The 25,386-nt window shown below is 39.8% G+C and overlaps 1 protein-coding gene across 9 annotated transcripts in view; it reads left to right on the forward strand.

Moving 5' to 3' along the window:
- HELZ (helicase with zinc finger) overlaps positions 1 to 25,386 on the forward strand; it is a 156,202-nt gene that overhangs the window by 54,666 nt on the left and 76,150 nt on the right. For all 9 annotated transcript variants that reach the window (XM_042914546.1, XM_042914552.1, XM_042914547.1 and 6 more), the window contains 4 exons: positions 5,574 to 5,841; positions 17,508 to 17,841; positions 19,921 to 20,051; positions 25,011 to 25,190. In XM_042914546.1, the coding sequence (XP_042770480.1) occupies positions 5,574 to 5,841; positions 17,508 to 17,841; positions 19,921 to 20,051; positions 25,011 to 25,190 (913 nt within the window). The remainder of the gene's footprint in view (positions 1 to 5,573; positions 5,842 to 17,507; positions 17,842 to 19,920; positions 20,052 to 25,010; positions 25,191 to 25,386) is intronic.

The following is a 25,386-nucleotide window of genomic DNA, read 5'->3' on the forward strand; positions in this document are numbered from 1 at the left end:
TAGATAGATGGAGCTGTTGTAAATATGTTCCACACGTAGCATGCGTGTATCGTGTGCTGGTGCTGTGTCCACCCTTCTGCCAGGCACGCACAACACTGGATGTTTGTTCCTCCTTACCTTTTTTTAAATCTGCTCTCTGGGTTCTGTTAAGGATACTTTCCCAGTCTGCCATATTATATTCTTCATCAAACAAACCAACCCTTTGGACGCTTCGTTAGACTGGCAACCGTGTGGCCGAACGCCGAGGCCACCGCTGTCCTCAGTCACAGGGCCAGGGAGGTTGGGAAGCATATCTTGTGTCCGACTAGTTATTCCGACCTTGAACTCTGTGGAAGGAAGTAGCAGCTCTTCCCTTACGTTATCTTAAAGAAATTAGGTGCATTCTGATGACCTTTAATTTGTTTCTTGTGAATTTCCCTTAAAATATGTTTATAGCTTCTGCCTACCACATCTCCGGGTAACATTTATAGGTTTACAATTTCTGTCAGATTTGACAGATTGGAGATTCGTTATTCTAAGAGTTGGTTAATAAACTCTCCCTGTATGGTTTTGTGAGTATTGATCCTAACCTATTCACTTCCAGTCTTTCCGGAGTGTATTTCATTCCAGCCTATTCGAGGTTGAAGAGAAGTGCGTACCGGGGACGAAGTGGCTCAGCTGCCCTGAGTAGCATACGTGTGTGGTTTAGATGTTAGCAGGTGCTAACATGTGCTGGGGGAAGGCGGGGGATGAGGCCCAGTGGTAGTCAGGTCCCCACGGGGACCTCCCCGCCCTCCTCCATTGAACAGCGACTCTGCAGACCTGCCAACTGTAAATTAGGTGGGAATTTGAATAGGCTTAATCAGCTGCTCATTGTAAGAGAGGATTGGAAGCAGACGCTTGTCTCAAGTTCAGATGAAGCAGGGAAAGAGAAGTGGTTTTGGCAAAATATGTCCTCGGTAGCCACTGGCCACGGTTCATTTTTGATGTCTGAGTTAACGACTGAGATCAGTAATTTGCAGACTTTCTGGTGTTGGCACACATGGATTTTTTTTTTTTTAAGTTTTCTTTTTGCTGTTCCCCCAGCTCTCCCTTCTGTACTGTGGTTTCTTGTTTCTTTGTTTTATCTTATTAAAAAAAAATTTTTTTTAATGTTTATTTTTGAGAGAGAGAGACAGACAGTGTGAGAAGGGGAAAGGGAGAGAGAGAGACACACACACAGAATCTGAAGCAGGCTCCAGGCTCTGATCCACCAGCACCGAGCCTGACGCGGGGGTTGGAACTCACAAAACCTGAGCCAAAGCCAGACGCCCAACCTACTGAGCCACCCAGGCACCCCTGTTTTATTTTTTTTAATATTTATTTATTTTGAGAGAGAGAGCGAGCGAGCAGGGGAAGGGCAGAAATAGAGGGAGAGAGAGAGAATCCCAAGCAGGCTCCGCACTGTCAGTGCAGAGCCTGATGCGGGGCTTGAACTCACATGTGCTGTGAGGTCATGACCTGAGCCAAAATCAAGAGTCAGACGTTTAACCAACTGAGTCACTTAGGCGCCCCTTAACAATTCTATACTTTGCTCAGTGTTCATCATGATACATGTACTCATAATCCCTTTCACCTATATAACTCATCCGCCTGCCCACCCCCATCCCCACCCCTACCCCTGCTCCCCTCCGGAAACCATTCGTTTATTCTTTGTGTTTGAGTCTGAGTTTTTCTGTTTTAGTTAATTTTTTTTAATGTTTATTTATTTTTTTTTAAACCTTTTTTTTTTTTTTTTTTTTTAACGTTTTATTTATTTTTGAGACAGGGAGAGACAGAGCATGAACAGGGGAGGGTCAGAGAGAGGGAGACACAGAATCTGAAACAGGCTCCAGGCTCTGAGCTGTCAGCACAGAGCCCGACGCGGGGCTCGAACTCACGGACCGTGAGATCATGACCTGAGCCGAAGTCGGTCGCTTAACTGACTGAGCCACCCGGGCGCCCCAATGTTTATTTATTTTTGAGAGGAGAGAGAGAGAGAGAGAGAGAGGGAGACACAGCATCCGAGGCAGGCTCCTGGTTCTAAGCTGTTAGCACAGAGCCCAACTCAGGGCTCAAACTCACGAGCCGTGAGATCATGTGCTGAAGTCAGACACTTAACCGACTGAGCCATCCGGGCGCCCCTAGCTTTTTAATTTAAATCCAAGTTAGTTAGCGTATAGTGTAATAATGATTTCAAGAATAGAATTTAGTGATGCATCACTTACATGTAACAGCCCGTGCGCCTCCCAACAAGTGCCTTCCTTAATGTCCGTCCTCCATTTAGCCCATCCCCACAACGTAGCCCCCCCCCCCCCCCCCCCCCGTTTAAGTTTATTTATTATGAGAGAGAGTGGAGAAGGGGCAGAAAGAGGGAGACAGAGAATCCCAAGTAGGCTCCCCTCTGTCAGGGTGGAGCCTGACATGAGACTTGAACCCACAAACCATGAGATCATGACCTACGCTGAAATCAAGAGTTGGACACTGAACCGACTAAGCCACCCAGATGCCCCTCCTGTACTGTGTTTATAGTCATTTAAAGAAACCACAGTGGAATAAAATTTAACATTGTTTGGAAATTGTTTGGAAATTGTGCTACCTGCTGAAGACACTAATTTTAACAATTTCATAAAACCAGGGTGGCAGTCATGGCACTATATAGACGAGAAAAACAAATACTGTTTCTCATGCCACTTTTCCCAGAATGACTTTCTGTATAATTTGCTTTGCACATTAAATAGGTGAACAAAAATCTTTTTAAATGGAAAGCTCTATTGTTTCAGGTTTTTACTATCCCAGTTACATAAATATTGGTTGGGAAGAATTAGTGACTGTTTGTTTATTTTTATTTTATTTTATTTATTTTTTTAATTTTTTTTTTTTAACGTTTATTTATTTTTGAGACAGAGAGAGAGCATGAACGGGGGAGGGTCAGAGAGAGGGAGACACAGAATCTGAAACAGGCTCCAGGCTCTGAGCTGTCAGCACAGAGCCCGACGTGGGGCTCGAACTCACGGACCGCGAGATCATGACCTGAGCCGAAGTCGGCCGCTTAACCGACTGAGCCACCCAGGTGCCCCTTGTTTATTTTTATTTTAAAGGGAGAGTGAGAGTGCACGAGCAGGGGAGAAGGGTAGAGAGAGAGAGGAAGGGAATGCACAAGCAGACTCCATGCTCAGCACCGAGCCCGTCATGGGGCTCGATCCCACAACCCTGGGACCATGACCTGAGCCAGGTTCAAGAGTCAGGCGTTCAACTGACTGAGCATCCAGATGCCCCAATTAGTGACTTTTTAAAGAATGTGAACATAATATTGATCTAGGCATAGTCTGATTGAATTTCTTATTTAAATAAAACTATGAAATATAACTCTCCTACTTCCAAAGAAGAGACATCCTTTTATTATATATTACAGAGATTCTTTGATATTATGTAGACATTTTTTTTCATTTTCATTTCTTTTCATGTTTATTTTTGAAAGAGAGAGAGACCGAGTGTGAGTGGGGGTGGGGCAGAGAGTGAGGGAGACACAGAATCCGAAGCAGGCTCCAGGCTCTGAGCTGTCAGCACAGAGCCCAATGCAGGGTTCGAACTCACGAGGTGTGAGATCATGACCTGAGCCAAAGTTGGACGCTTAACCGACTCAGCCACCCAGGCGCCCCTAGTTTTTTTGTATTTTTAAAGAGTTGGTTATTTGGTTTGTCACTATACTATTGCTGTTTCTCTTGACTTTTGAATTAAGAGAAAAAATTATGTACATCCTTGTTATTTTGATAATGTTTGTCATCTGACTTTTAGTGATGGTATAATCTGCTTTAGAAATGTTGGAGTGTGTGTAATTTAAATATTTTTTGTAGCTATGATTTAATGAATGAAAATTTAGGATGATTGAGGCAGAAAATCTTGTTACTTTACTTTATGAAACTTATCCTTTCGAAGCTATTGCAAAGCCAGTCCATCCTTGCCTAATCGAGAGTATTATAAGAATGCAGACCAGCCTTATACCTTGATGATTATAGGCGTATTTGTTTCTCCATTGGAGAAATAGTAGAACTGGCATGTAAAAATACCTTTTCAAGGAGCAAAGGCTAGAAATTAGGGCCTTTCCTTTTTTAATTTTTTGAAACGTTTACATTAGGGCCTTTGCATTTGAATCTTTAATAAGACATTAGGATAAACTATTTTCTAGTATTGAGAATGTCTTTTGGGTGACTATACTTAGGTGTTTATAATTTATATGTAACATTTAAATGTAGGCAAATCTCTCACTAAGCATTACATGGCAATTATGCATTGTTCTCTCATTGTAAAGATAGTACAGGGTAACTTATTTTTGTACTTTGGACACTTAACTCATCTCTGTTTAAACTTTTTATTATTTCTTCCCCAAATTGTAACCTGAGTTGTGAAGCCATCTTTTCAATTACATTACATGAAAACTGGATATCAGCCTAATGAGTCAGTCAAGCAACTCCCCCCCCCCCCCCCCCCCCCCCCCCGCCTTGGTTAAGTTTCATATTTATAGGTCTATGTATGCTCCACCCAATAGAAAAGTAGTATGTCCTGCAAATAGAGCAAGCCTACCCAGCACTCAGAATTCATGTTCTGGGGGCGCCTGGGTGGCTCAGTTGGTTGAGTGACCGACTTTGGCTCAGGTCATGATCTCGCGGTTCGTGAGTTCGAGCCCCACGTCGGACTCTGTGTTGACAACTCGGAGCCTGGAGCCTGCTTCTGACCCTGTGTCTCTGTCTCTCTCTGCTCCTCCCCCACTCATGCTCTGTCTCTGTCTCAGAAATAAATAAACATTAAAAAAAAAATTAAAAAAATAAAAAAAGAATTCATGTTCCGATATATTTCACCCTGTGCTGGTACTGTCCTACCTTTTTTTTTTTTCAGAGATGTCAGAACTTGAACAGTCATTCATTTTGACATTGTGCCCTACTTACAGTATAATTTAACTGAGACTGAACTGTATTTTTCTGATAGGGCATTTGAATGGCACATTGTATCACATTTCAACGAGGAATTAGCAGTGTTTTTACATGAGTATTTTCTAAAAGATTTTTGTTTGTCATAAATTGGCTTTCAGAGAGTTTCACTGTGCTTTACCACATACGAAAAGATTAACCTTTCATAGTGTTCTGATCGTCTTTTTTCTATAATGGGCAGGTGTTGTTAGTAGGAGGAGAAAAGTGTTTATCATCCAATAGGTTTTATCTTATGAGGAATTTATTGTATTTTCTTCTTGCAGTTCAGATTTCTTTGGACTAAAGAGTTAAGTTCTAAATGTTAATCTGCATTTTAAAATGTTAATAGCTATTTCTGGTATGTCTTAGCCTGGTGTTAAAAAGGAGGCATTTTTTTTTTTTTTTTTCTTTTACAGGGGTTCCTATTTATGTTCTTTTGTTAACCTAGACAACACATTTCTGATATGGGAAAAATTCTTTGTTAGATGGGTTTTTGGATTGTTTTTAAGAATTGATAGCTCAAGCATATAAAATGCTCCTACCAAAATGTGTAATGTATTTGAGAATTTTAATGTGTTCTTTATAAATGTGTTTTTTGTTTCCATTTAGATCTTGAATACCTGATGCATGCAAAACAACAGCTAGTAACCACAGCTAAGCGTTGGGATTCTTCTTCTAAGACTATTATAGATTTTGAACCTAATGAAACTACTGATTTGGAGAAGAGCCTTCTTATCAGATACCAAATTCCTCTCTCTGCTGACCAGCTGTTTACCCAGTCGGTTTTAGACAAATCATTGACCAAGACCAACTATCAGTCACGGCTGCATGACCTTCTTTATATTGAGGAGATAGCCCAGTATAAAGAAGTCAGCAAGTAAGTTACTTTAGGAATACTTTTTTTTTTTTAATGGTATTTTTCATTTTTAAATGAAAATGGAGGTTTGCCAAAGTGAAGACAGGTAGTAAAGATTGTTATTCAGTAGCTGTCTTTCTGTGCCGTGTCCTGTTCATCTCGGCATCCCTAGTGTTTAGTATATATTTCATTTGCATAAGACTCTGCCGCGTACTAGGTGTGTAAACATGTGGTCCCTGCTGTACCGGAGGTTTCTGTTAATGGTAGTCAGAGCGAGCATTCAGTAAATATTGGTTGAATAAATGTACAGAAACTGAAAGAGACTACTACATATCTTGGAATGCAATTTTAAGAATGAAATGATTTAAATCTTCAGGGAAACTATTTGATAATAATGAAATACCTCTATAGCCTCTTATAAAAGCTTTAACATATTTTGCATTTTATCCATATGCCACAAGTTAAGTCCAAGCATAAATCCCAAAGCTTATTTGAATCATTATAGGAAAAGTAATCCTAGAAATTAAAGTTTGAATGAAGGCAGATATTAATGAAATGGTTGGTATGTTTGGTAGTAGCATTCCACTTTTTAGATGAAATGGGAACAAGCTTTAAACAGTGAACCACAGTTATGATACATGAGTATATTTTTGTAAGCAGTTTTCCCTTTGAATATAGCCTAACCAATCTATTTTTTTTTCCGGGCTGCCTTATTGGTACCTTAACATTAATTATTAATAGATACTGAACCCTTACTAAGGTATATATTTAGAAAAGGAAAAGTAATAACTTAAAGATACCTTGTGTTACTCTATTTATAGATTAAATATGATCTGACTTTTGGAACAGATCTAATTTCAAATTACATGCATGTAAAATTTACAAAGTCAGAGTGTATTTTTTGTTACTCTTAAGACTTTAAATCATGGCTGGGGTGCCTGGGTGGCTCAGTTGATTAAGCATCCAACTCTTGATATTGGCTCAGGGTGTGATCTCACGGTTCCTGGGATCAAGCCTTGCACGATTGGGCTTCATATGGAGCATGGAACCTGCTTGGGATTCCCTCTCTACCTCTCTCTCTGTCTTCCCCTCCCCCAATAAATAAATAAACATAAAAGAAAAAAAGACTTTAAATCATGGCCATTGATGGGCTCTTACAAGACTTTTTTTCTTCTTTTTTTTAATCTTTATTTATTTTTGAGAGAGCAGGTCTGAGTGGGGGATGGCAGAGAGGTAGGGAGACAGAGGATCCCAAGCAGGCTCTGCACTGTCAGCACAGACCTCGATGCGGGGGTTGAACTGATGAAACATGAAATCATGACCTGAGCTGAAATCAAGAGTAGGTTGTTTAATCAACTGGGCCACCCAGGTGTCCCTCTTACAAGACTTTCACTGACTGTCTGTATACAGTTCTAATGAAATAGTCACTTATTAAATAACAAGGACAGTGGCTTGTAACATGTATATTCACATTATTACTATGCATATATGTTATTTACATGGTCATAGATTCCTTTTCCTTAGTAAAGAACACTTTGATAAAATCATAAAGTTTGGGATGGAATAGCTTATTTTTTATTAAAAGAATTTTTTTAACATTTATTCATTTTTGAGAGATAGAGCATGAGCAGGGGAGGGGCAGAGAAGGAGGGGAAGATACTGAATCCGAAGCAGGTGCCAGGCTCTGAGCTGTCAGCACAGAGCCCTGCCCAGTATGGGGCTTGAACCCACAAATTACGAGATCATGATCTGAGCTGACTGAGCCCAGGCCCCTGTTAATTTTATTTTAGAGAGAGAGAGAGAATGCGCGAATGAGGGAGAGGGGCACAGGGAGAAAGAGAGAGAATCTCAAGCAGGTTCCACACTCAGCGTTGGAGCCTGATGTGGGGCTTGATCCCATGACCCTGGGATCACCACCCGAGTGGAAATCAAGAGTCAGTTGCTCAACCGACTGAGCCACCCAGGTGCCCCGGGATGAAGTAGAGTTTAGAAGCTTACCAGAATCTTAAGAGACTATTTTGGAGTACCATAATAGAAATTCAGAAAAAATTATTTGTTTAATATTCAGGTTTAAAAATCATTCCATATACATTATCTCAGAACTTATAACTAAAGACCAATAAACTTGTGGATTATTACACTAAAAATAATTTTTTTTAAATGGAAATTTGATTAGATAAAAGAATAAACCCTACAAAATTGTGGAGGTCAGATTCTGATCAAGAAACTAAGTGGATGAAAGTTCACTCTGAGAGCACCTTGCAAAGGCTTCTAAAACCCATAGAAGAGAGGCTTGAAAATATCTGCAACATGAAGTGAACACTGGTGGCAAACTAAGTTGGTATATTTCTGGAGGAAAGTTACTTATCTGGCAGTTTGTTTTTATTTTATTGTATTATTCTTATTTTTTAATTTTAATATGAAGTTTATTGTCAGATTGATTTTCATACAAAACCCAGTGCTCATCTCAAAAGGTGCCCTCCTCAATGCCCGTCACCCACCCTCTCCTCCCTCCCACCCCCCATCAACCCTCAGTTTGTTCTCAGTTTTTAAGAGTCTCTTATGTTTTGGCTCCCTCCCTCTCTAACCTTTTTTTTTTTTTTTTTCCTTCCTCTCCCCCATGGGTTTCTGTTAAGTATCTCAGGATCCACATAAGAGTGAAAACATATGGTATCTGTCTTTCTCTCTATGACTTATTTCACTTAGCATCACACTCTCCAGTTCCATCCACGTTGCTATAAAAGGCCCTATTTCGTTCTTTCTCATTGCCACGTAGTACTCCTTTGTGTATGTAAACCACAATTTCTTTGTCCATTCATCAGTTGATGGACATTTAGGCTCTTTCCATAATTTGGCTATTGTTGAGAGTGCCGCTATCAACAGTGGGGTACAGGTGCCCCTATGCATCAGCACTCCTGTATCCCTTGGGTCAATTCCTAGCAGTGCTGTTGCTGGGTCATAGGGTAGATCTGGTTTTTGGCAGTTTGTTTTAAAGGTCTTTAAAAGGTTTGGTCCTTTTGGTGTAGTAATTATGAGGAATCATCCTGAAGAAAGAATAGGAGATTCTTAAATTAAAGATGCTTGTAAACAAATGTCTTTCAAGAGTAGTGAAGAGCATGTTAAGTAAATTGACAGCCATGTGATCTGAAACTGCAGTAGCTCTCCCTTGTCCGCGGTTCACTTTCTGACGTTTCACTTACCGTGGTCAGCTGTGCTCCCGTTGATGATCCTGCTTGAGATACATCATCAGGTCAGCGATAGCCTAATGCTACGACACTATGCTTGTGTCACCTCACTTCATTTCACTTCGCCTCACTCACTTCATGTCATCACCTAGGCCTCTGATCATCTCACATCATCACAAGAAGCATGAGTGCAGTACAATCAGATATTTTGAGGGAGATACCCCATGCACGTAGCTTTTATTACAGTATATTGTTATAACTGTTACATTATTAGCTATTGTTAATCTTTTACTACGTGAACATATAAAATTTTATCATAGGTGTGTATGTGTGGGGAAAAACAGGGTGTGTGTAGGGTTTGGCGCTATTCATGGCTTCGAGCAGTTGCTAGGGGGCTTGGGACATATGTGCTGGAGATAAGGGGGGGACTACTGTATTGAAAGTATGTTCTCGAAGAATTTTTGAATCAGTAAATATGCTCATGATACAATATAAAGGGGAAGATATGTTAGTTATGAAAGCAGCCACTGCAGTTCTGATTTTGTGTGTACACACACATATATGAATATATTTGTATATAAAAATACTGAAGAGTTAAAGCAAAGTGTTCTGGCTGGTGAAATTACAAGTGAGTTTTATGTTCTGATGTGGTTCTCTCTATTTTTGAAATGTTGTGCCATGACCTCCTATTACTACTATACTAAGAAAAAAGCAAAGAAATGGGAAGGAAGCTAGAATGATGTCAGTTGCAGCTCTTGATGATCAAGGTGTAAAATCGCCCTCAGGTCTGACAAGAAAGATTGTAGTTAAGACAGAATGTAGACAACGTGGTAAGACCGCGGTAAGACTGTATACAGTAGTCTTTTTGTAGGAACATCTGAGCTTTCTCTTTTTTTAGTCTTAAAAATTAGATCTTTTTTTTTTTTTTTAATTTTTTAATGTTTATTTATTTCTGAGACAGAGACAGAGCATGAGTGGGGGAGGGATAGAGAGAGAGAGGGGGACACAGAATCTGAAGCAGGCTCCAGGCTCTGAGCTGTCAGCACAGAGCCCGACGCGGGGCTCAAACTCACAGACCGCGAGATCGTGACCTGAGCCGAAGCCGGACGCTCAGCCGACTGAGCCACCCAGCCGCCCCCCCCCCAAAATTAGATCTTTAAAACAGTTATTGACTCAGATAGCGATGTTTACAACCTGAATGTAAGTCTGTAGGGTCACTTTTTATGTGTTACGTACGCTAACTGCACAAGAGTTTGAAGGATCTTAAAGACAGAGATGAGAATTTATTGCTACATGTCTAATGTGACAAGTAGGTAGTTACTGAGTCAGAGAATTCTGGAAAATTTTCAGTGATTCTCTCACCCACAGGTAACCCTGGATGTGAGGGCTGGTAAATTACACTTCTGAATTTGACAGGCTTGTAACATTTTGTGAAGTACAGCATAGCAGTGGTACACATACAAAGAAGCAAATCCTACTAGTAGACGGAGTTCTCAGCGGGTATCTGTAAGCAGATGGACAAGGGCCACATAACAGACATAAACTGAAGGATTTTCAAGAATCTTTGAGAAAGTTTTGTGTATGGTGCTTCCAAAAGCTTATTTTCTGTTTTTTCCTTCTTTCCCCTTTAAACGTAACATTTATTTATGTTTTCACGTTGCCTTGAATTTAATTCACATTTTGATAATTCTTTCAGCACAAATAACATGACAGATATATTTAAAAAATGGATTTGGGGGAGGTCTCTATGCGGCTACTAAACTCTGTTGTAGCATAGGTTATCAGCACACCTTTTCTGTAAAGGACCAGCAAGTCAATATTAAAGGCTTTGTGGACTTCATACAGTCTTTGTTGCGTAGCTTCTCTGTTTTGTTTTTTGTAAATCGTTCTTAGTCAAGGGCTCTCCAGAAAACAGGTTGAAGGTTGGATTTGATCCTTGGGCCATGCTCTAGTGTGTCTGATTGGGTCATTTTACTTGTCTGTTCAATCAGTACCAGTCATCAAAGCAAACCCAAGTCACCGTTAGAATGGTGAAGAATGTTTTATTGTGAATTGAGACTCCCCTTAAAGCCAGAACACAATGGTTTGGGTAAATAGACTCCCTCTAAATACCCTGGATGTGTATTGATGGTAATAATTTGTATTCGGTATGCACAGGAACGTGCCTCTTTAGATGTAGTCAGACCTAGCACACGATGGATAGAATATTTCCTAAGGTCACCGAGAATATATTGGTCGTTTGCGAACTTTGACAGTTTAAGCAGAATAGTGCTAATCGTGAAAGCAGTGTCGAGGGACTTCACACCGATAGTGTACGTTTTAATCGTAAAGATTGGACTATACTTTTACATGGTCACCTTAACATTCCTTCCTGGAAAAAGGATTGAATGAAGCCTCTCAAAATTAGACAGGGTATATTTTGGCTTGCGTTTGGATGTAGTAATCAGGTTTATCTTTCTATTTTCTTTACTTTAAAGAAAGGGATGGTTTTTCAAAGCAGTCCAGAAATTAAGATTTCTTTTAATGTTAAGTTTTAGTGTGAGTTGTGTGGAGGTGGTAAGGATAATACTTCATTTCAGTTAAGTTTTGGAAAATGCTTCTGAGTTCTTGCAAGATTAAAAACAATGTATTTCAGCTCCGTGTTGATATGCGTTCATTGAGTTATGATTCTGCCTTGAAGTGGAATCCACTTGATTCTTAGATAAACATTTTCAAAAGAAATTGGCTTCGGCTAACGTAATTGTGCCCATTAAAGTGTGTGCGGGCCCAGCCTGATCAGGTTGTTGTGGCTTCTCGGTGCTGGCAGCTGACGCGACAGGCCTGGTGTGTGGACGCACATTTCATCGTTCAGATGGATGAGGCGAGGCGCCTGTTGGGTTCGCCTCAGCAAACCCAGGTATTGGCTTATTACCTTGGTTGATTCTTGTTATCATTCATTTAGTCAGAAATCGTGTAAAGTGAAATTCTCTGTAGAGCATTGAAATTCTTTTAAAGACAGAGAACTGTTCTTTTCAGCCGTTTCTTTTCAAGAGAGAGAACGGTTGCTAAGATTGATCGAGCCGTATTTCTTGTAGCTAGGTATGATGTGAAATTGGTCAAAATTTGCATGCCTGCTATTCTGCCATTTCGCAAAAGGCGAGGAAGTATGTGAGCTTTAAGGCGGATTTCAAAATGTGGCAAGCATTAATGGCAAGATGGGTTTTCTTTTTATTAAGAAATATCTTTTTAAATTGTAGGACATATTTTGTTTTTAAGGTGTTTCTGAATTATTCAATCTTAAAAATACGTTATTTTAAATACCTAAGAAAGCTTACTATCGTAAGTTCATCAAAATACATTTTATTAAAATAATAAACCCATTTTTGATATTTTATTTAATTTTATTTTTAAATGTTTTTTGTTTTTGTTTTTTTTTGAGAGTGAGCACAAGTGGGGGAAGGGCAGAGAGAGGGGGACAGAGGATCCGAATCGGGCTCCATGCTGACAGCAGAGACTATGATGCGGGGCTCGAACTCATGAACCCTGAGATCATGACCTGAGGCAAAGTCGGAAGCTTAACCGATTGAGCCACCCAGGTGCCCCTAGCCTGTTAATCTTTTAGAAAATTAAATCTTACTAGCTGTAACTTCTACTAGAAAGTCTATGTCGGTATCTTGAACATATGATGTACCTTCTGTGGGAAGAGCTATATTTCTTAGTACTTTTATTTTCCAGGGCCTCTACCTCAGGAGTTTTGTTGCAAGGCACAACTACATGTCAGAAGAGGATTCTCTTACTGCTTTAAAACTGAGATGAATTTTTCATGCTTGCTGAATCGTGATCAGGTGTTTTGGGATGGCAGATTCTATAATAGATACAACAGGAAAATTTTAATAATTTCTAGAATTTGTTAGGGAGTAATATAAAGTAGTTGAAATGAGAATATGTTGCCTGGAAAAAAATCAGATTATGACAAAAATGTAAAATTAACGAACAAAATTTATTGGGTATTCTAAGTGTTAGGTTCCAAACTTGCCACTGCTGATTTTAAGGCAAACACCTTATGTTTCCTTTTCCCTCAGAAGTTTGTTATCCATGAAACTAATATAACACTGTATGTTAACTAACTGGAATTAAAATAAAAACTCTAAAAAAAGTTTGTAATATGGGCGCCTGGGTGGCTCAGTCAGTTAAGCATCTGACTTTGGCTCAGGTCATGATCTCACGGTTCTTGAGTTCGAGCCCCGCGTTGGGCTCTGTGCTGACAGCTCAGAGCCTGGAGCCTGCTTCGCATTCTGTGTCTCCCTCTCTCTCTCTGCCCGTCCCCAGCTCACACTGTCTCTATCTCTCCCTGTCAAAAAAAAAAAAAAAAATTAATTAAAATAAAAAAAAATTTGTAATCCAGTAGTGGAGACAGATCTATAAATATAGGGTTATAATACAGTGTAATAAGCACTGTGATACAGGAATGTTCAAGGGCCCCACAGGAGAGCATCTATCCTACATTAGTGAGGAGGAGGAGGATAGTCAAGTCAGGGAGGGAATCAAGTCTGCTTTTGGGAACCAGGTGGTATTTAAGCTGAATTGGGGGGAAAAAAACGGTAATATTGTCAGATGAAGAAATAGAACAAAGGTATTTTTTAGAAAGAATAGGGTATGAGAATAAGAGCAGAGCATCTTGGGGGAAGTTGCAAGCTGGTCATCATAGCTGTGGACAGCACGTGTGGGGTTGGTGGGGGGGCTGTGAGAGAGAAAGGTGTTTAAACCTTATCCTCAGTTGGGCGCCTGTGTGGCTCAGTCGGTTAAGCAGCCAACTTCGGCTCAGGTCAGGATCTCCCTGTTCACGACTTCGAGCCCCACATCAGACTCTGTGCTGACAACTCAGAGCCTGGAGCCTGCTTCGGATTCTGTGTCTCCCTCTCCCTCTGCCCTTCCCCCGCTCACGCTCTGTCTCTGCCTCAAAAATAAACATTAAAAAAACAAAACAAAACAGCAAAGAAACCTTACTTTAGAGCCAGAGGAAGCTGCTTATCATCAGACTTAAAATTTTGCAAAGTTGTTCTGGTGGTGGTTTGGAGTATAGATTTGCAACAAGAAGTCACTTGAGTTTGTTATAGTTACCGAAGTTCAAAATGTTATGATACAGGTGGATTAGGAGGAAGAGGAACCAACAGAGCTTGGTGAATATATGATGGGGGGAATGAAGGATGAGGACAGATCCAAGTCGAGGATAACCTGGTTTCTGGCTGGGACACCTAGGTGGCTGATAGTGCCATTGCCTAAGATGCCTGACCCATGGAAAGACTGGTTTGGAGTGACAGGGGAGGAGGTCAGATGGTGATTCTCTTTTGCTTGTACCGAGTTTGAGGAGCATATTAGCGAAGGTATCTATTTGGCAGCTGAGTTGATACCTCTGAGCCTCTGAGATCTCTGAGAGATCTCAGTTGATACCTCTGAGATCTAGGAGGGGGTGACCTCCCCTGACGAGCACCTACACAGTAAGAAGAGGGCAGGGTGAACTTGCACATGGTGGCCAGTGCTTGGGGGGAAAATAGAGGAGCTGCTAGAAAGGTAAGCAGAAAACTAGGACAGTATGACTTTGTGGAAGTCCGTGAAAGAGGGAGTTTCAAGAAGGTGAAAGTGGTTGCCACGTGTAAACCAACCAGTCAGAAAACTGTGTATCAACTTTGGCGTCAGGAAGTCCATTTGTGAGTGAAGAATGCACTGTAAGAAATTTCTTTTCTCAGAAAACTTTTAATGACTCTGAATCTCACGTGTGTGGAGTAAAAAGGAAAGGAAAATTTTAACTTCACTTGAAAAAGCATGAATCAACCATGGTTTCCTGTTCTTTTTTCTTTTAATGTTTATTTTTGAGAGAGAGAGGGACACACACACACACACACACACACAGCGCGCGAGCAGGGATGGGCAGAGAGAGAGGGAGACACAGAATCCGAAGCAGGTTCCAGGATCTGAGCTGTCAGCGCAGAGCCTGACTCGAGGTTCGAACCCATGAACCGTGAGATCATGACCTGAGCTGAAGTCGGACACTTAACCGACTGAGCCACCCAGGTGGCCCCCTGCCTTTAATGTCTATTTATTTTCGTGTGAGAGAGAGACAGACAGAGCATGAGCGGTGGAGGGGCAGAGAGAGGGAGACAGAATCTGAAGCAGGCTCCAAGCTCTGAGCTGTCAGCACAGAGCCCAACGTGGGACTCGAACTCTGGGTCCAACGTGGGACTCTCGAACCGTGAGATCATGACCTGGGCGAAGCCAGATGCTCAACCCACTAGCCACCCAGGCGCCTCGCTGTTCTATTTTAAAGCATATGTTTTGTTAATAAAAAGAAAAAAAGGACAGGTGAACATAGATTTTATGTAAACTAGAGAGTGTAGTATACTTTTATTTTTATTTTAGGACTGATTTTTATGTGAATCTTAGTGCACGCTCTAGTCTTGAAGGAGCCAAATGTAACTGGTTAACATACAAATTTTATTTCTTTAAGTTATCACCCTACTTTTCTAGTTTGCATCTAGTGAAATATGTGTAGAGAATGAGAAAAATATAATGTAATTTTTAATAATTCCACACATGCACATGGCAAATTCTGCTAGAATTCATTTGTTATTCATATAAAGCCACATTTTTGAATACTAACTTTAGTATGTAGTTACGTATGTTTGTGTAGTCTTATGTGTTCTATTTAAAAAAAAATTTTTTTTAATGTTTTTATTTACTTTTGAAGGAGAGAGAGAGCATGAGCAGGGGAGGAGCAGAGAGAGAGGGAGACACAGAATCTGAAACAGGCTCCAGGCTCTGAGCTGTCAGCACAGAGCCCGACCCGGGGCTGGAACTCACGGACTGTGAGATCATGACCTGAGCTGAAGTCGTATGCTTAACCGACTGAGCCAGCCAGCCTCCCCTTATGTTTTTTATTTTTAAATTACTATTGGAACTTGTAAACTCCTATTATTTATTACATGCACAAATAGCTATTCATATGTGTTATTTTTCTTAAAGATTTCTCTAACAATATTTCTCTTCCCTTTTACTTTGGAACTTTATGTAAATGGATATTCAAATTTTTAAAATAATTTTTTAACATTTATTCATTTTTGAGAGACAGAACATGAGTGGGGGAGGGGCAGAGAGAGAGAGGGAGAGAAAGAATCCAAAGCAGGCTCCGGGCTCTGAGCTGTCAGCACAGAGCCTGATGCGGGGCCCGAACCCACGAACCGGGAGATCACGATCTGAGCCAAAGTCAGACGTTAAGTGACTGAGCCAGCCAGGCGGCCCACTATTTAAATTTTTAATACGGTGTTTTAATTAGATTTGTTTTCCTAATATTGTAAGCAGATGTTTCCATTAAGGAGATGTTCAATATTTTTAAAAAGTTTCTGTTTCCTTTTTTCCTTAAGAATTTATAAGACATTCTCGGCATCGTGTATTCAAAAGAAGATTTGAAAAGAAAACAGTTCAGCAGTACCATTAAAAAGTAGCCTTTTCCAAAAATGGATGTATAGATTTTAGAACAATTTTTTTATTCACATATTTTAAACTTTCCTAAGAATAAGTAGAAAATGTCCTTCCCTCTTTTGCTGCTTTGTCTTCTCTCTCACAGCGCTGTTTCAAAATGGCAAGGGAGGAAGCTGTCAGTTCAGATCTTTCTTTCAGTTATTTCTTGACCATGTAGATCTTGATTCCCTGCCCTTATTTGACACACATATTCTCTCTCACGCTCACGTGCACACGTGGGAGTGCAAGCGAGTGCGCTCGCCGTTGTGTAATAAGCTAGGCTTTACCCTCTCCTCCCATAATTCCTGCCTGACAACTGTCTCAATGTGGTCATGAACAGAAAGTTTCTTCTGGATTGTATTTGTTAATAGCACTGAAAGAAAAAAAGTCCATTGTAGTTTCCACATAGCACATTTCTTACTGGCTTTAGGTCATTTTAGTTTCAGTGGTCCCTATGGTATGTTTAAGCAGATTTTCATATTAATATAAAATACTTCATTTTATTAAAATATAGTTAGCGTTATCTTAAATGTTCAGGTGTTAAGAATGTTCGTATTCTTCAACTAAGTACGTGTCTTTATGTAACTTGGGTGAGAGTTCATTCGCTTAAAGAAAGTTTTGTTTCCAGCACGGATTAAAGGCAGGTAAGTAGTATATGTATATAATTTGTAGCTTGATGGAGTGGAATTGATAATGATGAAGTTTTACGTTTTTGTATGTTTAAATTTGATTTATTCTACTCTTTTAGTTTTTATGTTTTTGATATATTCAGTATCAAAAATATTGAAATTTGAATTTCAATATTCAAATTATTATTTGAATTATTGAATTAATTAATTATTTATAATTATAATATAATGTATTATATATTTATAATATATATAAAATATATATTTATATATACACATATAATTAATATAATAATTAATTATTAATTAATTATTGAATTAAATATTCAATCAAGTTGAAATTTGAAATATTCAAACTCCTTTTCTACTTATGCTTTAGGTTCAACCTTAAAGTGCAATTGCAGATTCTAGCAAGCTTCATGCTCACGGGAGTTTCTGGAGGTGCAAAGTATGCTCAGAATGGACAACTTTTTGGTCGCTTTAAGCTTACTGAAACACTTTCTGAAGATACTTTGGCTGGACGGCTGGTGATGACCAAAGTCAATGCTGTTTATTTATTACCAGTCCCTAAAGAGAAGTTAGTACAGACCCAGGGAACCAAAGAGAAGGTTTATGAAGCTACTATTGAAGAGAAAACAAAAGAATATATATTTTTAAGGATATCCAGGGAATGCTGTGAAGAACTTAATCTTCGGCCTGATTATGACACACAGGTGTGTTTCGATGTGGGGCAACTTAATTGTGGTTTTCTTAGTGTCCTTGTTTTCATTCCTCTGCCGTAATGAGAAGTGCAGTTGACTTTGAAGCGTTATAGTGGCGGGTGGAGAATTGGACCTTAAAACCAATCGTCTTTATCTAAGTAACATCTACATGTTCCAGTCTTATACAAGGCCAAACTTTCTTATTGGAGTTTTGTTTTATTTTATATGTTTTTTTAAGTTTATTTATTTTGAGAGAGAGAGGGAGAGAAAGAGAAAGAGAGAGAGAGAGAGAGAGAGAGAGAGAGAATCCCAAGCAAGCTTCACACTGTCATCGTGTAGCCCAACGTGGGCTTCAGCTTATGAACCGTGAGATCGTGGCCTGTGTGGAAATCAAGTGTTGGACGCTTAATCGACTGAGCCATCCAGGCACCTTGAATTGTATTTTATGTATTTCTTTTTTTTTTTTTAATGGATATTTTATTTTTAAGTAATCTCTACACCCAGTTTGGGGCTCGAACTCACAACCCCCAAGATCAAGAGTTACACGCTCTACCAACTAAGCCAGCCAGGCAACCCTGGAATTTTAAATCAGCAGAAGAACAAATTAAAGGAAGCTAAGCTACATCCAGGGACAGTTCTCACCTGAGGTGGTTCATATTCTCTTCTCTGTATGGTTTTTTTGGTGAACGTGTGTTCACTCTGCCCTAGTTAACCAGAAAGCTAATCATTCACTCATTCATTTGTTCATTTTTTTTTTATGTAAGTAGGCTCCATGCCTAGTGTGGAACCCAACACGGGGCTTGAACTCAAGAGTTTGATATCAGGACCTGAGCTGAGGTGAAGAGTCCGATGCTTAACCGCCTGAGCCACCCGGGCGCCCCTCTTTTTTAAAATTTTCTTTCTTGGGGCGCCTGGGTGATGCAGTCGGTTAAGCGTCCGACTTCAGCCAGGTCACGATCTCGCGGTCCGTGAGTTCGAGCCCCGCGTCAGGCTCTGGGCTGATGGCTCGGAACCTGGAGCCTGTTTCCCATTCTGTGTCTCCCTCTCTCTCTGCCCCTCCCCCGTTCATGCTCTGTCTCTCTCTGTCCCAAAAATAAATAAAAAACGTTGAAAAAAAAATTTAAAATTTTCTTTCTTTGTTTCCTTTTCCTTTTTATTTATTTAAATTTTTTTTTTTTTTTTTTTACATTTACATTTACTTATTTATGAGAGACAGAGAGAGAGCGCAAGCAGGGGAGGGGCAGAGAGAGGAGGAGACCCAGAATCCGAAGTAGGCTCCAGGCTCTGAGTTGTCAGCATGGAGCCGAACGCGGCATGAACCATGAGATCACGACCTGAGCCGAGGTCGGATGCTCAACTGACTGAGCCACTCAAGCACCCCCTTTTTCTTTTAAAACATAAAATTTGGTGCATGTTGTTTATTTGTAGTAAATTGATAGTGTCCTATGCTTGGTTTTTATCACTTGAAAGCTGATATTTCACATATGTTCTACTGATTTTTGTTTTTTAAACTTTTTTTTAATGTTTTATTTATTTTTGAGAGAGACAGAGAGAGTGAGAGCAGGGGAGAGGCAGAGGGAGACACAGAATCCAGAGCAGGCTCCAGGCTCTAGGCTCTGAGCTGTCAGTACGGAGCCTGATGCGGGGCTCAAACTCCCAAAGAGATCGTGACCTGAGCCAAAGTCGGACGCTTAACCGACTGAGCCACCCAGGCGCCCCTATGTTCTACTGATTTTATCAAATATGTTATTAATAGGAATATGGTGGAATCAGATAACCTTTATTTAGATATGAAGTAATTCACAAGCACTTCACTTTAGAGGTTAAAATGAGGTTAATAATGATATATACATCATTGGTACTACTAAATGAGATCATTTATGTAAAGTGCATAGTAAAGCAAATATTAGCCATAATAATTTATTAAAGTCTCATTACATTTAAAAAAATCTCTAAACTTGGCTTCCCTTTAAAGGTTATCTCCACAAAGTTTTCTAGCAAGCAAGGTGCAAGTATTGATGTTTGTGTTAATGGTTGTTTGTTTGTGTTAATGTGTTTTTGGTTTTTTTTAAATTTTATTTTGTGTTTCAGGTTGAACTTCAGTTTCAATTAAATCGGTTACCCCTCTGTGAAATGCATTATGCGCTAGACAGGATCAAGGACAATGGGGTTTTGTTTCCAGACATCACTATGACTCCAACCATACCTTGGAGTCCCAACAGGTATAAAAAAGGAGATGCCTCCTTAAAGGAAGTTATGTTAATCTTATGTTGAACATCTGTATCAAATAATGTCAGTATAGTTTTATAAGAGAATTTGCTATAATCTCCAGGCGCCGTGTTTTAGTTGAGAAAGGAGAGTAAAAGAGCCCTTAGAAGGAAACATTTGGGATTGGTCATGTATTTTCTTCACTTTTTCTCAGTGTCTAAATGAGTTCTATCGTTTTTCTCAACAACCTTAATTTGACAGAATGCCAAGCAATTCAGGAATATTTTTGAGTAGAAGTTGAATGGGAAAATTAGGACTTTTTAAAAAGTGGTTCAAGCGTTAATTTAAAATGATTTTTTCATATAGGAGGCATTTTTATAATGTAAGAAAATGGAGAAAGTATCACAGAAGATAGTATTTCTGAAACTGCTCTCAGGTTAATGGTTGTATAAATATTTTCCTGCTTAAATTCACTTTGGTGCATCTTCACGAGTATCTTTTTATTTACTTATTTTGAGAGAGAGAGAGAGAGAGAGAAAGAACTAAAGGAGCAAGAGAGAGGCAGAGAGAGAATCTCAAGCAGGCTCTGCACCATTAGCGTGGAGCCCGATGCAGGACTCAAACTCATGAACCGTGAGATCATGACCTGCGCCAAAAGCAAGAGTTGAATGCTTAACCAACTGAGCCACCTGGGTGCCCCTTCATAAATATCTTTATAGCAATAGTTCTAATTTGTTTCCATACGAACAGTGACAGACGTATGACTGCATCTTTCTCTTCGTCCTTTTCCTTGGATTTTTATCCTCCTGGCCCCTGCTGATGCCCTATTCATTCTACCTTTCTTTCCCTTCTCTTTCTTTTTTAATCTCAGTGGCTCTCCACAATAGAAGTGTATTTATTTACTACTCATGTCAATCCAGTCATGGTTGGGCAGCCCGGTTCCATCACTGATGGAGGATCTGGTATCTTCAGTACATGGTTTCCAAGGTTTCACCCTGCATGTTGACATCCAGCTGACAGGCAGGGAAAGAATGAGCACAGGATCATGTGGGACATTTTTATGGGCCAGGCCTAGAAGTGGCATATCTCTCTTCCCCTCACGTTCCATTTCTTTTGATTCTAAAAACAGAACAAAGCACACCATGCCTCACAACACACACACAAAATTATTTCTCCCTTGTTTTGCTTACCTTCACTATCCCTTTCCCGTTCTTTTTTTTTACTGCCAGAATTCTCAAGCAGGAGTAGTTTACATGTTTCTGCTATTCTTATATACTTATCCTGTGATCTCTGGTTTTCCCTTCCTCACTCTCCTGAAAGTAATCAGTGATCCACTAATTGTAACAATCCAGTCTTCTCAATTCCCATTTGATTCATCTTTTCTCTACCCTTCCCCCTCCATCCATTCCTACAGTCAGTGTATAATTTAGAGCTGGACTATGTCAGTAGCCTTCTAGTCGGTCTTCTGTCCTGCTGGCTGCGTTTCCGTTCTCTCTGGTCCAGCCCACACGTTTCTTCCAGTTAGTTTGCTAAAGTAATCATTTCGTTTCACTGCTTACAAATCTCTGAAGGCATCTCCTTGATACGTTGATAGTTTGAGCAGCTGAACACCAACCCTTTATGTGGTTCCATTGGCAGGGTTTTCCAACAGTAGCTTCAGATTTCTTTTATTTTTTCTACTTGACACTTCCTTTCTCCCTCTAAACCCCCATGTTCTAGCTGGATTGAATCGCCTTGAAGTTTGTTTAATTGGCCCTATGCTTAATTTCTTACAAATTAAAAAAAAATTGTAAAAGTTACATAACACAAAACTTGCTCTCTAGACTTTTTTTTTTTTTTTTAACTTTTATTTTAGGGGGAGAGATGGGGATAGAGATACATCGCACAAGTGGGGTCGGGGCGGGGTGGGGGAGAGAGAGAGAGAGAGAGAGAGAGAGAGAGAGAGAGAGGGAGAGAGAGAATATGAATATGAATATGAATCTTCAGCAGGCTCCATGCTTAGCATGGAGCCTGATGCAGGGCTGGATCCCACAACCCTGAGATCATGACCTGAGTTGAGATCAAGAGTTAGACGTTTAACCGATTGAGCCACCCAGGCGACCCCCCCGCCCCCCATACCACTGTAATTTAAATAGTAACTAAACGGTAACTGAGGGTAGGAACATACTCAGAAGCCATTAGCCATTTAAAATCTTTTCTGGGATAAGGTGGAATATAGATAAATGAAGTTGAGAAATTATTCTTGAGCATGTGGTCTCTGAAGTAAATGTAACAATGCATTAGACCAGGGGGAAAAGGACATTGGATTAATTTGGTTCAGGGATTAAATATTTTTTATTCAGAATAAACTTGGACAGACTGTCTTCCTTTAAACCGTGAAAATCAGAGATAATTGGCATGTGTACTGTAAGTCCTCTTCCCTTTATTGAGCAGGTGGTGTAATAAAGACAACTTGTTGGACTCATTGGCCTTCTTCATTCATGACCAGAAACTGTAGAAGGGACTGACACTGATGGTTTCTCATCTGACATGAAGCATTTGTTTACACTAAAGCAGTTGATGAGTAGAATGGGCTATATAAATAAAATACAGAGGAATTGTATTTGAGAACTGTACCCATAAATCTGTCATTAATCCCTTAGATTTATACTTTTTTATTTAACCTACTGTTTGTCTTATTTATAAGGTCATTGAAGTCATCAAATATGAAGAACTGGAGGGTGTTTTTAAAATTTTTGTTTGTTTTTGAAAGTGTGTATTAGCCAAGTAACCTCTCTCAGTCAACGTAGTAATAGAAGCTAACGTTAGTTGAGCACTTATTGCTCAGTTATTTCCCTAAACAGCTTGCATGTATTCTCATTTGATCCTAGAATGACCATCTGATGCACATGTCATTATTTCCCTGTATAGATAATGGAGCCATTGGGGTCAGGTATGAAAGCAAGTAACAGCTTACTGAACTAACCGTGGCTTAAACAAGTAGAGATAGAGGCCCAGAGGTAGGTGGTCTAGGACTTGCAAGGACTCTGCAGTACCGTCAGGGACCCAGGTCTCATCTCCTCTGCACCATAGAGCATGTTGGTTTCCTTCTTGATGTCCATTACCTCTTATGGCAGCTGCAGTTTTACTTACCACGAGCTCATTCCAGCCAGGTGAAGGAGGAAGGCAGAGGAGCAAGAAGGGCTTTCTTCTGTGAGGCTTTGTTTGTGTTTTATTGAGTACAGAAGCCCTTCTGAGGTACCTCTTCCTGTATCTCATTGGGCAGAATTGGATATTTAGCAGAGGAGGCTGAGGAATGGAGTGTCCTAGCTGTCTAGGCTCAGCAGTAGAGGAAGGCAGAGGGGATGCCATGGATGGTTTGGGGTAACCGTTGCACAGTTCTCTCTCTAGATTGGATCTGGGCTTAGTGATCACCAAACGTAATTTCCTCTTTACGGAAAATGGAACACTGCTATGTTCTGGCAGAATTACGAGTCACTAAGCTGTTTAACGATGAGAGATTCTTTGGAGTAAAAAGCTTGAGCTTTAGTGGACGGTTGCCAGGAAAACCAGTGCCACTGGTCAGAGTTCTTTTGTTTCTTACTTAAAACTTTTAAATTCCAGAAAAATAAGTAGTGATGTGTTTGTATAGTCAACGTTTATTTCCTAAGGTTTTACATTTCCTAGGAGACCTTCATTTGTTTGAAATTATCTGTCTGAATACAGCATCAGTTACAATTTTTTAAAACTGAAAGTGTTAAGAGTTTCCATGAATAACTAGGTTCTGATATAAGTAGAGTATAGCCTCTGAGAGAAGGAATTTTCCTCTAAACCACGGTCTCCTGTTGCAGGATTATTTTGTAGGCACTTTGATTGTAAATTTTCTAAGAGTCTCTTTACATGCCCATCCTATTTTGGTTCACATCCCTAACATTTTTACCATAGTTGTTGCAATATTTAGTATTTTAATGGTAGTTGTGAGAAAGAATGCTGTTGAATCTCTACTTGGTTTGATCCCTTTCAGCATCTGCTGTCCATTTAAATCTTCGAAACTTAGCCAAGTCGTAGAAGGGACGCTCATAAGATAGATCTCATTACAGCAGCCATTTGTGCTACCATGACAGGTGTTCTCTACCCTGCAAAGTAGGACATATGTATATTATGTGGGAAAATATTAGAAAACAATTCGTATTGTTTGGCGTTTGATATCTTTTTTTAAAAAACTGCTATTTTCTGAATTCGGAACTTTGTGATATTTGAGTATCTCTCAACCAAGGACGTAGAAGTTTTTTCTTTGCCTCTTGTTTTAAACTTCACTAAAGAAATCTTTCTGTGAACTAGAATTTGAAATTCAGTTCGTCTCCCTTTTGCATTTTACTTGCTAATGTGAAGAAACTAATACTTCTTTATTACCAGAAAAGTTTTCGGATACCTTTATGTAACAGGGAAATTACATTTTTGAGCCATTGCCATTACTATTTATAGACATGGCAGCAGCTAGACTTGTGTGCTTTCTAAAGTTATCAGAATCTTTCTGCACTTGGAATAGGACAAAGTAATTAAAGTGAGTTTTGATCAACAGCCTGTGCCAACTCTGTTGGGTAGTTTTCTAAAAAGAAGTTATAGAATAAGCATTTGTTGTTACAGACACTGTTTCTTGAATATTAAAAAAAAGTTGTTTTTTTAATGTTTATTTTTGAGAGACAGAGCATGTGTGGGGGAGGGGCAGAGAGAGGGACACACACACACACACACACACACACCCCCAAAGCAGTCTCCAGGCTCTGATCCGTCACCCCAGAGCCCGATGCGGGGCTCCCAACTCACGGACCGTGAGATCATGACCTGAGTTGGAGTTGGACACTTCACCGACTGAGCCACCCAGGCGCCCCTGTTTCTTTAGTATTTTTAGTGGTTCCATAAAATTAAGCATCCTCTTGTGTTTTGTTTATTAAAAGATGCATGTGTTTAAAATAAATTTTTATTTCCTATAGACAGTGGGACGAGCAATTGGATCCTCGGCTGAATGCAAAACAGAAAGAGGCTGTTCTGGCCATCACAACTCCTCTTTCAATCCAGCTGCCTCCCGTCCTCATCATCGGACCCTATGGGACAGGCAAAACGTTCACTCTAGCTCAGGCCGTCAAGCACATACTCCAGCAGCAGGAGACGAGGTGAGATGGTGCTATGTGTGCTCCGATTTCATTAGGAGGGCACGACCTCTGTTCTTGTTGTGAATGCAAAGCTAAGACAATTTTTAATTCAGCTTGGAAAATTAAAAAAAAAAAAAAAAAAAAAAAAGACCCACACCAAAACCCCAAAGGACTAAAATTTGAATTCTTTCAAAATATACTGTTTTTAAAAATTGGC

The sequence above is a fragment of the Panthera leo genome, chromosome E1 (genome assembly GCF_018350215.1).
Source record: "Panthera leo isolate Ple1 chromosome E1, P.leo_Ple1_pat1.1, whole genome shotgun sequence".
Classification (NCBI taxonomy): Eukaryota; Metazoa; Chordata; class Mammalia; order Carnivora; family Felidae; genus Panthera; species Panthera leo.